Here is a 14,571-nt window from a genome sequence, read left to right on the forward strand (position 1 = left end):
TATTAGTTACTACAAGAAATCTTACAGATGCTGTGAACAGCTCAGAACCAAGTATCTTATATGAAGGAATTTTGTTTTTTATTTAGTTAACCAACATGATGGGAACTTAAGTGAAGAGAAAAAGGAGACATCTCTATATAATACAATATAATATAAATGCATCCATAGCCATTTCTGAAAAAAAGTGTATAGTTCACTTTGGAGTTTTGAATTCCACTATCAACTTTGTTTTTGAGGCATTTATAACTTTGTCATTTTAATTTGCTTGATGCTGAAATTTGCCATTCAGGGCCCCACTCCAAATACATTTTTGTTATTTCCTCCCTTCCCCACCCAACATTTCATTTAAATTGGTTTGGCCAGTTCTTTGTAGGGTTGTCAACTTTCTATTTTCTGAAAACAGGGCACTACAGCACGTCCCCTTTTGACTGGACTTCCCGGCCGAAAACCGGACACCTGGCAACCTTTGTTCTTTGTCTTATGCTTACACACACACACACACACCCCTACCCAACAAACAAAATGAAATTTTACAGGTACCTAAGGCATGTTTTGACAAAATGCAGTAACTGATTTTTCAAGATACACAGTAGCACATACAGCATATCAGAGGGCAGGATCAAGTGTTTATTCATTAGTTTTGATTAGTGACACTGGGTATTTTGGAGAGAGCAATTAATTGACAGAATTATTTAAAGTTTCAAAAAAAGATCATGCATTTAAAGTAACTACTTTTCATGTGTGGGTTCCTACATGATAATAACGTATACTGTACTGTGCAAAAACTAAAATAGCACACATTGTCCTGACACACTGTGTCACACAGCTCTAGAATGATATGCATTCTGTTAGGGTCTGACCTTGTATCACTAAAGTCTGAGAGCACAGTTAGGTCCTTCATGCAGAATATTCTTATAAGTCAAAATTAATCAACTCAGTGTTAATGTCATTATTATAATATACTTATATCTTGCTGTGCCTTGCTGTGCTGTGCCTAGAGTGAAACACAGATGGTAGGTTACATGATGCATTGTTCTCATATCTTTTCAAATAATTAGATAAGTTATAAAGTAAGTGGCAGCTTGAACTCTGTGCTTGGGAAAAATGAAGTGTTCATTAAATTGTATCAACATGAATAAAGACCTAAAAACTATAACTAATGAGGCAATTCTATTCTCTGACAAACATGTGAATGTCTGCACTATGCATAACTGGTCAAGCTAATTACAGTGGTTTACTTTTGTCTGCTGGTTTGTACATGATATTAGGTTTTTGAATTTTGGGTACATTCATGTTCAGACTGAATTATGTCACCAACCTTATCCAAAAACAACAGTACTGCTTTTTGCTGGTTCTTTTCATCTGCATTTAGTTTGTGTCTCCCAATGGAAGCAATCAGTTGTGTCTCTTGTTCTAGAAGTGCACAGAGGGCTGCCTTTCTTTCTGCTCCAGCGAGAGTGCTGTTAATGCGCTCAATCTCCTCCTGCCTCCATGCTATATTCATTAAAAAAAATGGATTTTAAAAACTTCTAAAAGTTTACCAGCTGGACATTTTTGCTTTCACATTCTGTCAATATGTATTTATTTTTCAATGTTTAATGCCAAACTTTCAGTTTCCTAACAAATGACTTGTACATTTTTAAGTTTGTTATGCATATTTTTCATACAAATTAGACAGCACAGAGATGGATCAAATTAGGATATAGATATGCTATGTACATTCATCTCCCCAGAGCTGCCATCCTGTGCTCCACAATCTAAAATGTTATTGAGAAAAGATCCCTAGGCCTTACCGTTGTAAAGAAAATCTTCAAAACATGAATCAAGTGTAACTGAAAAAATGAATTCTCCCTGAGTTTGCAGAGAGCCTGAAACAATAGTTCTAAAAAGTGTGAACAGTTCCAGTTCATTTCAATGAGGTATTAACTCAGACGTCCAATGACAGTTTAAAAACCTATATTAACTCTTTCATTGCTGATCAAAGCATATAAGAAATCAAAAAATTTATATTATGAACATCTGCCCAAGTTACTAGAAGTGATATCTCATTTTGGCACCTTTAGTGGTTGATGCTTAGAGTCCTAACATTTCTGTCCAATCAAAAAGTCAAGCCCAAAGAACCTAGGGACATCAAATCCGCAGTGAGGTGGAATCAAGCCCAAACAGTCCAGCAGAGTCCATGCATTTATTGGAATCCTTTTGAGAGGAAGCCAAGCCCAAGAAGTCCACCAATGGAGCTCAGCTGCGGACTCATGGTCCTGTTTTGAACATTTACAGAATATACTGTATAGTGAGCAGAGTTCCATTTGTGGGCAAACCTAGGTAAAATACCAATACTTCCTCCTTCTCCCCTCCCCCCAATAGTTTGATCCCTGAACATAGATATTGTGCACCAAAATCATGAGATAAAAGCAATTACAGTACGTAAATCATATCACACAGCTGAGAATCTGGCCTTCTGACTCCTAGAACCACATTATCAAAAAAACTAACAGTGGAAAGCCAGGGAGAAAATCGTTAGAGCAACTGCAGCACTCGAATATACAAGCCAGGCAACTGTACTAACTTGTTTAAATAACTATTACATACATATATAGATCATAGAATCATAGAAATATTGGGCTGGATGTGACCTCAAGAGGGCATCTAGTCCAGTGCTTGGCACCGAGGCAGGACCAAGTAAGGTTAGATCAACCCTGACAGTCAAACCTGTTCTTAAAAACCTCTAATGATGGGGATTCCTCAATCTCCCTTGAAAGTCTTAATTAATTCCAGTGCTTAATTATCCTTATAATTATAAGGTTTTTCCTAATATCTAACCTAAATCTTCCTTGATGCAGATTAAGCAGCATATACCCAGTGGACATGGAAAACAATCAATCCTTAATCTCTTTATAACAGCCTTTAACATATACGAAGATTGTTATCAGATTCCCCCTCAAGTCGTCTTCTCTCAAGATTAAAGATGCTCAGGGTTGTTGGTTTTTTCTAATCTTTTCTCATAGGTCAGGTTTTCTAAAGGTTTTATCATTTTTTGTTGGTTTTCTATGAACTCTCTTCAATTTGTCCACATTATTCCTAGTGTGGCACCCAGAACTGGACACAACACTCCTGCTCCAGCCTCACCAGTGCCAAGTAAAGTGGGACAATTACCTGTTCTGTCTTTCACACAACATAGCTGTTAATATACCCCAGATTGATATTAGCCTTTTTTAAAACTACATCATATTGTTGACTCACATTCCATTTGTGATCCACTGTAACTCCCAGATCCTTTTCAGCAGTACTACCACCTATCCAATTATTCCCAATTTTGCATTTCCGCATTTGAGTTTTCTTTCCTAAGTGAAGTACTTTGCACCTGTATTTACTGAATTCCATCTTGTTGATTTCAGACCACTTCTCTAATTTTTCAAGGTTGAGTTGAATTCTAACCCTGACCTCCGAAGTAAAGTAACTCTTCACTTAAAGTCGTTCCGGTTAACGTTGTTTCCTTGTTACATTGCTGATCAAATAGAGTACATGCTTGTTTAAAGTTGCACAATGCTCCCTTTTAACATTGTTTGGCAGCCGCCTGCTTTGTCCACTGCTTGCAGAAAGAGCAGCCTGTTGGAGCTAGCTGGTGGGGGCTTGGAACCAGGGTGGACTGGCAGCCCCCCCATCAGCTCCCCGCTCCCCTAAGTTCCCTGTGCGGCAGCTGCTCAGCAGGCTATCAATTGCCGGCAATTCAGCTGTCCATCCCCCCCACTGCCATGTGCTGCTCCTGCCCTCTGCCTTGGAGTTGCTCCCGGGAGCCTCCTGCTTGCTGTGCAGAGATGGTGATGGAAGAGAGGGGTGATAATGTCAGGGTGTCCCCCTCCCCTCTGCTCCTGCCTCCCGCTTATCCCCATCTCCATAGAGTGGGGCGGGGGTGGGGGGGAACACAACTAGCAGCAGCTGCTGTCTCAACTTGCTGATTTACTTAAAAAGGCAGTGTACTTAGAGTGGGGTCAGTGTACTTAAAGGGGCAATGCACATCTCTCTCTCTCTCACACACACACACACACAGGGTGTGTGTGTCTCCGTCTGCCATGCTGTCTCCCCTCCCTCCATTTGTGCTGCCTTGTAGAGTGTGAGGCTACATTAACAACAATGTGTTAACCCTTGTGGGCTCAGCCGAGTGCTAGTTCATCATTTAGCAATAAGGCATTCCCTGAGAAATATCCCACCCTCTGCCTTCACCACCTCAACCAAGCTTCACAGTCATCATCGCTGTGTACAGTATTAAATTGTTTGTTTAAAACTTATACTGTCATGTGTGTCTGTGCCAAAAGCCTTACTAAAATTAAGATATATCAAGTTTACAGTTTCCCTGCATCCACTAAGCCACTAACCCTGTCAAAGAAGGAAATTAGGTTGCTTTGGCATGATTTGTTCTTGATAAATGCAGGATGGCTATTGCTTATAACCCTATTATCCTCTAGGTCCTTACAAATTGATGGTTTAATAATTTGTTCCAGTATCTTTCCCAATATTGAAGTTAGGCAGGCTGGTGTATATTCCCTGGGTCCTTTTGGTTCCTCTTTTTAAACACAGATACTAAGTTTGCCCTTCTCCTCTTCTCTGGGATCTCAACTGTTCTCCAAGAGCTCTCAAAGATAATTGCTTATGGTTCCAAGACTGCTTCAGATAGTTTCTTAAAGTAGTTTAGGATGAATTTCATCAGGCCCTAAATATTCTTTAACCTGTTCTTTCCCTATTCTGGCTTGTGTTCCTTACCCCTTGTTGTTAGTATTAATTGTGTTAAATATGTGGTCATAGTTAAACTTTTTAGTGAAGACTGAAGCAAAATAGGCATTAATAACCTCAAACTTCTTGATGTTATCCATTATTAGCTCTCCTTTCCTGCTAAGTAGTGGGCCTACACTTTCCTTTGCCTTTTTGTTGCTCCTAATATATTTATAGAACCTCTTCTTATTGTCTTGTATGTCCCATGCTAGGTGTAATATGCACACACACATCTATTTTGGCTTGTTTTGTACTGCCCATTACCACAGTGTATAAATGCTGATAGATATATGCACATACACTTATGAACTTCTTTCTGTTCCTAACAATATCAAAATGTTTTAAAATGAGATAGTGATTTTTCTTTATGTATTATATAATCAACCTGGAATTTTCTTTGTGAGATTTTTTATTTTTTTGGAAAGTTAAGAATTATCTGCATACATAAAACCTTTCTTAAAATATTATTCCAAAACAGTCACACAACAAAGCATACATGTCAAGAAAACAGTATATAATGTATACTTAATGGGGGGAGGGCAGGAAATCTAACATAATACCCTATCCCAGAAAAAAGCTGCACAAAGAAAAGGTTTATTCACTTCTTATCTCCAGCACCTTATGCTTTTTCATTTTAGAATATTTTAACTCATTTCCTTAAGGCTCCTTTTGCTATGGTTTTAATGCTAGGCTGCCTGACAAATTCACAGTATCCCAAGGTACTTCTAAGAGCAATCATTTTAGTCAACAATAGCATTGCATAGCCCAAAGCTTCATATACCACAAGGAGGCAGGAATTTAAAAGACAAAACTAATAAATATAGTAAGCAAGGTTGTGTTTAAGAGACTAAAAGGTGTTTAGATACAGCTATTGGAATTGTCTAGATTCACTTATTGAATTCAGGCAACCAGTTTAAAAATGCACCTTATAGTGCAACTGCTTTACAGGTATTGAGAAATCTCCAGTCTTTAACTATTCCCATGTACCCATTTTACATTTTAATAATAAAATTGCCTTACTAAAATATTATATATATTATATAAACTAGAGCTTGTTTACTATTCATGCTAAAAAAAGAGAAAAAGAAAAATGAGACTGACAACAATTCTAGCCAGTTCTGGCTGACCCTGTCACAAACCACCCCTGTTGTGATCCCTGGCAATGCCCTTCACAGATCTTTAGAGGCCAATAATCTCATTCTATTACTGTCACAGTGATTTAGCTTGCATAGTCTGTTGACACTGTAAGAATGTGAAAGTACTTCTAGCTGCAGGTAGAAAAAAAAGTGGTTCCTAGAATCACTAAGCTCTGTTTTAATGAGGTGATTGCAGGTCACTGTACAGAGAAGCACCTAGTTAAACAAACAAACAAACAAACAACAAAAGCAAACAGTCATTTATATAATGACTGATTTTTTTCCAACATCTGTAATGAAATTTTCTTTTACATTGTTTGTACTGGCACAAACTTCTTGTGTTTCCTAGATACTAAATTCCTCAACTTGCACAGCTCAGGATTTTATTTATGAACCAGATGGTATTTTAACTAAACAAAAGAAACACTTATATAACCACAAGTTTCAAATAAAAAAATAGAAAGACTAATTCGGGATTTCAAGTCCATCTTTGCTGGTTCTATCTCAAATAAGCCTCTTCAAAGAAAACCAAGTGGACTGGGTCACATTGTTAATTACGAAACAGGTTTTAAAATAAATGCTATGGGGCTCCAGATTCCAAACATAAGCACTAACAGTAAATGACCAAGCTTTTCAAAATGACTTGTGATTTTGGAGTCCTCAATTTTTGGGTACCCAACCTGTCACACATCTTTCAGGAGCCTGATTTAAGAAAGTGCTGCACACTCACACTCTGAAAATCAGGCCACTTGAACGTGTCTCATATCGGGTGCCCAAAAACACCTACAACCACTAGTCATTTTTGAAAATTGTGGCCAATAACATCAATACTACTTAGCAGTTGAACAGCAGTTTAGCCTTTTAGACGCTTGAAGTTTGGCAGAATCAGAACAGATGCAAGTAGAACTCAAGAGTTTTTAGCTCCCTATCTTGAATTCAGTTCACTAGACAATGCTGTCCCCATCACCACTTGAGCCACAGAAGTAATGTTATCAGAGGCTACCAACAGATCACAACAGTCTTATTCAATGTGAGAAATTTTAGAGGAATTCCTGTAGTTTCATTTTATGACAACATTTGCACAAGGCCAGTTTTTAAGATATTGTTTTTCTTCAGAAAGGTATGCTCTGATATTCTCTGTGTAATATTTGTATGTTCAGGTCATTCTCCTGTTGCTGTTATAGCAGGTATCCCTTTGCAGCACCTCCTTCGTGTTATTGCAAGGGAAAGTTATAAAGGTCTTGCTATACTAGAAGACACGATTCATTTCAGTGAGGGATAAGTGTGACGTTGCACCCCATAATGCTTTATAGAAATATGCTTATGAGTGTAAATATGACATAACTGGAATATGTTTTATGCTAGATATGCCATGTAACATATCTTTGCAAAGGTTATGTTCTTCTGCATGTATTCATCCTATTCATATGCATGTATCATTTTTATTTCTGAAGTTATGAGCGTTGGCTATATGTTGTATTTAAAGTGTTTGCTGTAGAAACCACCTAGGGCAGATTTGGTCAACATAGTGTGAAGGGGTTATTCAAGTAATTGAGAATACTTGGTTAACAATGGACCTTAATAGATGTCAATCCACATCTGAGCTTTCCTGGGAACATCCTGTAGAAAACTGAGTCATGCATGAACATGTGACTTGCCCATGTGACTCCAAAACTCCATTTTGTAGCTGGATTCTACACAGGGGGAGACAGGGGTTTCCACCCACAAGAGAGAGACTATATATGCTCCTGGGAAAACCCCTTCATTTGGTCTTCAGCTGGCTCAAGAGATAGCCTCTCCACCCCAAGGAGATGCCTGAAAGAAACTGAAACAAAAGACATTAACTACAGGGGTGTGAGTGATTGCTGGACCCAGACTAGAAGGAGGCTAGTCTGTCAAAGAAGCTTATTGGAACATCTCTGAGGGTGAGATTTACCTGCATTTAGTTTCCTACTGTATTAGGCACAGATTTGCATGTTTTATTTTATTTTGCGTGGTAATTCACTTTGTTCTGTCTGTTATTACTTGGAACCACTTAAATCCTACTTTTTGTATTTAATAAAATCACTTTGTATGTATTAATTAACCCAGAGTATGTATTAATACCTGCGGGGGGGGGAAGGGGGGAAACAGCTGTGCATATCTCTCTATCAGTGTTATAGAGGGTGAACAATTTATGAGTTTACCCTGTATAAGCTTTATACAGGGTAAACTCATAATTTATTTAGGGTTTGGACCCCACGGAGAGTTGAGTATCTGAGTGCCGGAGACAGGAGCACTTCTTAAGCTGTTTTCAGTTAAGCCTTCAGCTTGTGGGGGAGGTGGTTCAGACTTGGATCTGTGTTTGCAGCAGGCAAGCATGTCTGGCTCAAACAAGGCAAGGTACTGAAGTCCCAAGCTGGCAGGGAAAACAAGCTCAGAGGTAGTCTAGGTACATTAGGTGGCAGTCCCAAAGGGGTTTCTGTGATCCAACCCGTCACAATAAGACTCAGAAGACTCACATGCAGGACATTAACAAGTTCAGTAAATGGTCAGAGGGAAATAAAAGAGGAGAGAAGAAGAAAATTAAGATTAAAAGGACATCAGAGGATGAGAAGGGATTAAGGACATGTGTATGTTGTCCTTTGAGTTTTGGCTAAAATATTACAAACCTCTGTGGCAGTTTAGATGGTTAAAATTCTGAACTATGGACATTAAATCTGCATTTTGTATGGATTTATTTTCAGCTATTTAAGTGCATCACAGTTATGTTAATCTTATTGCATTTCAAGCAAACAAACAAAAAACATTCCAGTTCCTCCAACTGAAGTCAGCAACAGAAATGGATGAAGATAACAGTAAATCTATCAGATAAAACAATTATCAGCTGTATTTGGTAACCTGATTACTTCCTAATATGAAACAGAAAATATTTGGCTGCTAGATAGTAATTTACTTTTAAAAGTACTTCATTTTTAAAGTACTTCCATTGCAAACTGAAAAAACATAATGGAAACATTTCCACTGACATCAGGGCTCTGTAAAAGTTTGTTTTCAACAAAACCTACATTTGAGGCCTGAGACAATTTGAAAATGCCTCTAAGAAAAACTTACATTCTAAAGCATGGTAAAGTAGTTCAAAGTCTTCCTTTGTTTTAGGATTCAATCTTCGCTCATGCTCCCTTCTCAATCTTTCTTCCTTCTCTCTTTTTTTCCTTAACTCTTCTTGTGCCTCCCATTCTAAGTGCAACCTTTTTTCTTCTCTTAATTTCTGTACAACATTTATGGCATGCCATCGTCGGAAATATGTCTGTATTACTATTACCTAAATAGAGTATAAAACAGATGAATAATTATCCATTTAAAGTACAATGCCAGAAATTTTGTTTTAAGTAGAAGAGAAATATGTTAGAAATTACAATTTTGTTTAAAATGTACAAAAACTAAATCATGACCTTCACTGTACTCCTACCAAGGTAGATGGTAGTTCTGTTATTGACTTCAGTGAGAGCACAATTGGGCCTAAGTGTACCACTGACTATCTGGCTTCAAGTTATCAAATGTATGCCTGACCTGGTGATTATAAAATATGGCTACCTCATGGTCTTACCTCAAATTCCTCCTCAAAACTCTCCTTTGCCATGATGCCTACACAAAACTTGCTAAGGATTAGGCCACTGGTATGCTGAAACAACTGCCTATTATACTAACCAATACTGTCTCATTGTTCCTTGTACTCCCCCCTGCGTCTGTATCGCTCTGTTGTCTTATACATAGATTGTAAGCTTTAAGGCAGGGACTTTTTGTTCTGTGTTTTTCCAGTGCTCCTTCTTTTTAGACCATGGTGCCTCCATGGATCAACTTGTGGAGTCATGTATACTTATGCCTACAATTTGCCTAACTAAAGAAATTTTATGAGAAACCTATGAGGAAATTAAAACATTTTTAGACAAACTTCTATACATAGCAGTTGGGATGTCACTCATTCTGAGTCTTCAAATGAAATTTCTTAAGATGTGCAGTAACTAATGATGATCTCACTGTTGTTAAAATACAACGCTGATAACACTCTAAATTAGCGGATACATGCTTTTTCCCTACCCCACTGACAATCATAAAAACAAAATTTAAAGATTAAAAGGCATTTTTGCCATTCATCTTTAAACACTAATCCCATCATATCTATAATGTGTTGCTTTACATATAAATGGATAAGAACTTACTGCATCAAGTCTATGTTTATGATATTCTTCTGCTGTAAAATACGTTCTTGGTTCTATTAGCTTGTCAGTCATGTTTGACACATAGAGGCCAATTTTAGTCATCTGTGTGGAGGTTGTATTTCTAGTCTGTTGGCGCTTATTTTTCTCCACAACGGTCTGGAACAAAAATATAATTTATATTAAAATATGACATTATAAAAACCTATACTGAGGATTTTTGTATCTTTTCCAATTAAAATAAAAGTCAGCTACTTAAAATCATGCAAGTTAATCTTATTAACTATTTGTTTTTAAGTTAAACTGCTTATTTTGATATTTATTTCTAATTTATGCTCAATTATTTCTCCAATCAGCTTAATTTCTGGCAACAATGTCAATATTCTATTCTGCTTAGCAGAAAATGTTCTAAATGAAAGACTGTTAAAAGATTACCTGTGTCTCTCTGCAAAATAGTTTAATTCCTTTGTCACGTCGTTTTTTGGGTATCGTTTGTGATCCTGCATTATGAAATTCCACACCTGTTACACTATGCTTAAATCCACCCAGAAATGGTTTACGATAGGTAGGCCTTTCAATCTCTACTGCTACATCTTGGAATGTGTCAGAATCTGTTCAGATATTACAATCATTAGATACAATTGTATACTATTCTGTAAGTAATCTGATTATTATTTGACACAAATATTAATATTAATGCATATCTGAAAAACATTGACCTGTTTGCACTCTCACAGTTATGACATCAGGCATGTTATAGTCCTGCTGCAATTTAATTGCTTTGATTGGGTACTGTTCTGGATCAAGAGAGAACATCTCAATTTGGATAGTTCCATGAGGCCTAACTCCAATATCCATGAGAGTTTCACTATCCTCAATTAGCCTCCCTAAAAAAAAAAAAAAAAATTAACCATGTAAGGTGTTCTTCTGTAATAAATGAGGATACAGTAAAGAATTTTCCTCAGGAAGAAATAAAAACTACAGATGATGTTAGTGAAACATATAAAAGAATAATCATGGTGTTTTGAGACAGTTTGCCGCTGAATTTAGGGAAAGACTGTGGTACTTCTGCCCCAAAATATGTCCCATGTAGATTGTCACCATCACGCAAAGAGAAAAAAATCATTTATATTCACTTTCTAGAAAAAAAGGCACAGCAATTAAAGTATTTACTTATCTTATTTGTTAACATTAAATACATATAAAATTCTAGCTTTTACATTTAGTTACTCTTTGCCCTCCTTGAGGATTTAATGTATTAGTAAAAACTCAGCTGAATGGTATTAATACATTTTAGTTTTAATATGAAAACTAAAAATAAAATGTTTGGGTTACACAGATAGACAAACATGACAGCACCTCTATTCTAAAACATACAGAGAATGCCCTCAGCTCCAGTCCCCTGATAATTAAAATTTGGTGGCTAGATTCACCAGTTGAAAAGGTAAAATCAGATGTATCTTCCTACTGTATTTTCCACTGCATGCATCTGATGAAGTGGGTTTTAGTCCACGAAAGCTTATGCTCAAATAAATTTGTTAGTCTCTAAGGTGCCACAGGTGCTCCTTGTTCCTTTTGCTGACACAGACTAACATGGCTACCACTCCAAAAGCAGATGGACTTAAGCACTTTTGGGACTTAAGCACTTTTGAATATTTTACCCATAAGCAATAAATTTTCACGTTTCTTAAGACACTTTCCAGGGTATGTGCTCAGCACTTTCTGAAAGGTGTCCCCAGTTGGGAAGCCAACAACTGGGACACACAAACTAACTAGTCGCTTTTGAAAATCTTTGACATATTTTTTTTTATTTAATAGTTCTATTTACAAACTTGCTAATGTGTGTGCAGAACTGCTGTGTGCACATAAACAAACTGGCCAGAAAGCTGAAATACACTGGATATTCTGCTGCAGACCTCTGGTTTAAACACCAACTCAGATTAATACAATCTGCCATTAACTTTAATGAAACATTTCAAATAAATATTTCTTTAATGGAAAGATGTTACTAAAATACATGAAGTTGAGCCCTGGGTCTGTTAGAGGATTTCCATTGGTTTTGACAAGGTGTTTTAATGCCACTGTAACAGGTTTGAAAAGCCTAGCCTGCCGATTCCATTGTCGCCCAGCATGGAGCAACTCTGTGCCACTTTTTGGTCACCTCTGCTCCTGCAGATCCTCCAAGAAAAAAGAAAAGGGAAAAAAAAAAAAAAGGAAGAAAGAAAACTGACTCAAGCAGAAAGTTTTGAGAAACAGATGCCAGGAAAACCACCTACTCTGTGTCATTTCCCCAAAGGAAAAAATTAAGGATAGTAATTTTCCAGAGCAGCCTCTACCACTTGGATCTTACTCATTTTCTAATTCCATATTCTCTGTGTATATATAAAGCCTGCTGCAGTTTCCACGATATGCATCTGAGGAAGTGAGCTGTAGCTCACGAAAGCTTATGCTCTAATAAATTGGTTAGTCTCTAAGGTGCCACAAGTACTCCTTTTCTTTTTGCGAAAACACCAACTGTTTCCTTTCCAGTCCTACCTAGCACTCTGCTACTAAATCAGATATGCTCTAAGATTTCACTTACTCTAAGTTTTCTGAAGTAGAAAAAAAAAGGGTATGGAACTTTTCAAGTTTGGTGTCAGCCCGGAGAGAATACTTTTGTGAAATGTTTAAGGAAAATAACTGGAGTATAATAATAAAAAACATGTTTTCATCATTAGAAAAATATTAAGGTTTTGTTTGGTTCACCAACAAAAAACTTTTGAAGTGTGGTTCTCCTGTGAGGAGTTGATGTAAAAATACAACTTCTTATTCAATGGAACTGCTCCCTGTGTGTATTAGGAGATATATCTACTGACTGAAAGACATGTTTACAGCTTTTTGTCATGCAGAGACAAAACACCTAAGTGAGTTCAGCTGGATCCTATTCCTTCAGGGGTAAAATCATTCTTGGGGTAATTCCACTGATGTCAATGATCTGACACCAGGCCTCTTAAATTTTACTATATGGTATATGCCAGAAATATGTTTCTACTAAGAACACTAAATAAGGTCTTGATCCTGCATGATCAGACTACTTTACTTATGTATGTTATACCAATAAAATAAAAACCAGCAGCATCTTATTAAAGGGGAAAAGGCAAAATACCATTGTGAATACTAAAATACACAAAATACTATTGTGAATACAGAAAGAATCATAGTAAGCAGTTAGTTATAGCTATAACATTCCATTCAATCTCATATTTATTCACACATTCATTCTCACACACACACACACACAGGTTCTGCAAGGTTGTTATCACAGTTACCAGCCTTAGAGTTGCTCATGCCAAGCCACTGCCCAGGTGGCCTGGACACGAGGAGGGAGCAGGGCCTTGTCAGATGCACATCTGATGCTCCTGGAAGTTGGTTTGCAGAATCAGACCCCAAAGTTCTCACTTTCTAGAGTCCATTTTTACAGGAATTTCTTCCTATGCCAGTCTATGGGAATTGCTTCATCATGCTGTTGCTGAATCAATCAGCAGATAGCACATTCCTGATAGCTCCGTGCTGCTAGATGTTATCTTGTTCTTTGGTTCTCCCATTCTTGAGGCTGTTGGGTGGATTCCAGTCTGCCCTCCGGGGGTCCTCTGGTTATGTCCACTTAACGCCTTCTTCAGCCGATGGACACTGGATTCTCAGGCTGGCACCTCCCTGATCATTCAGTTATTATCCACACCAAGCATCCATCCTCTATCTCTATTTTAACCACAATTGTTAATACAACAAAAGGGCAGGGAGTCTCTGGGCGCTGTTTCTGTTGTTACAGAGTATTGTTTTGAGTCTCTCTCTGTGTGAATTGCTTTGAGAACAGACTCTGTCTTAGAATGTACTAACGCAATTAGCAGCTTGCAAGTTTCACACATAGAGGGAGAGAAACAGTATCAAAAACCAAGAGACCTCTTAATTAGTACTACCCTGGAATTTAAACTATGAGGAATCAAACTCATTTGTGATTTTAATACAGAACTTCTTTAATGTGATCCAACATGTGGAGCCCCACAGAACTCTGCCTTTGATGATCCAATTGCAGGATTGGGGCCTAACCATTTATTATTTTTAATAGGGCTGAAGAACAAAGGAAGTTTTTAATATATCCTTGATACATACCTTGAAATACGACCTGTAAGACATCTGGTGGTACTTTTAGCTGTAATGCAAAGCATTGCTTGAGCTTCCTTACAGTTTGACCAATGTTAAAAGCCATTGTGATCATCTGGATCTCAGGAACCAACATGATTTTAACTGAGGAAAATAAACAGAGATGCCAATTCCTGTTACATTAATTGAAAGGATTATAAATATCCTTTTATTTAGATTGAAAAACTGAATCTCAGCTCTTGCAATATGCATAAGGCATTTTTCTTTCCTCCATCCAAATATGCTTCCTGTGCATAATAGTGTACATTTTATATCTATATATAAGAAAT

General features: G+C 37.3%; 1 protein-coding gene across 3 annotated transcripts in view; it reads right to left on the bottom strand.

The window, feature by feature from the left end:
- IQUB (IQ motif and ubiquitin domain containing) overlaps positions 1-14,571 on the bottom strand; it is a 62,643-nt gene that overhangs the window by 36,588 nt on the left and 11,484 nt on the right. For all 3 annotated transcript variants that reach the window (XM_073328230.2, XM_073328231.2, XM_073328232.2), the window contains exons 3-8: positions 14,252-14,386; positions 10,822-10,989; positions 10,538-10,713; positions 10,106-10,261; positions 8,997-9,207; positions 1,319-1,494 (exon numbers count right to left, since the gene is read on the bottom strand). In XM_073328230.2, the coding sequence (XP_073184331.2) occupies positions 1,319-1,494; positions 8,997-9,207; positions 10,106-10,261; positions 10,538-10,713; positions 10,822-10,989; positions 14,252-14,386 (1,022 nt within the window). The remainder of the gene's footprint in view (positions 1-1,318; positions 1,495-8,996; positions 9,208-10,105; positions 10,262-10,537; positions 10,714-10,821; positions 10,990-14,251; positions 14,387-14,571) is intronic.

This window comes from Lepidochelys kempii, chromosome 1 (assembly GCF_965140285.1).
Source record: "Lepidochelys kempii isolate rLepKem1 chromosome 1, rLepKem1.hap1, whole genome shotgun sequence".
Classification (NCBI taxonomy): domain Eukaryota; kingdom Metazoa; phylum Chordata; order Testudines; family Cheloniidae; genus Lepidochelys; species Lepidochelys kempii.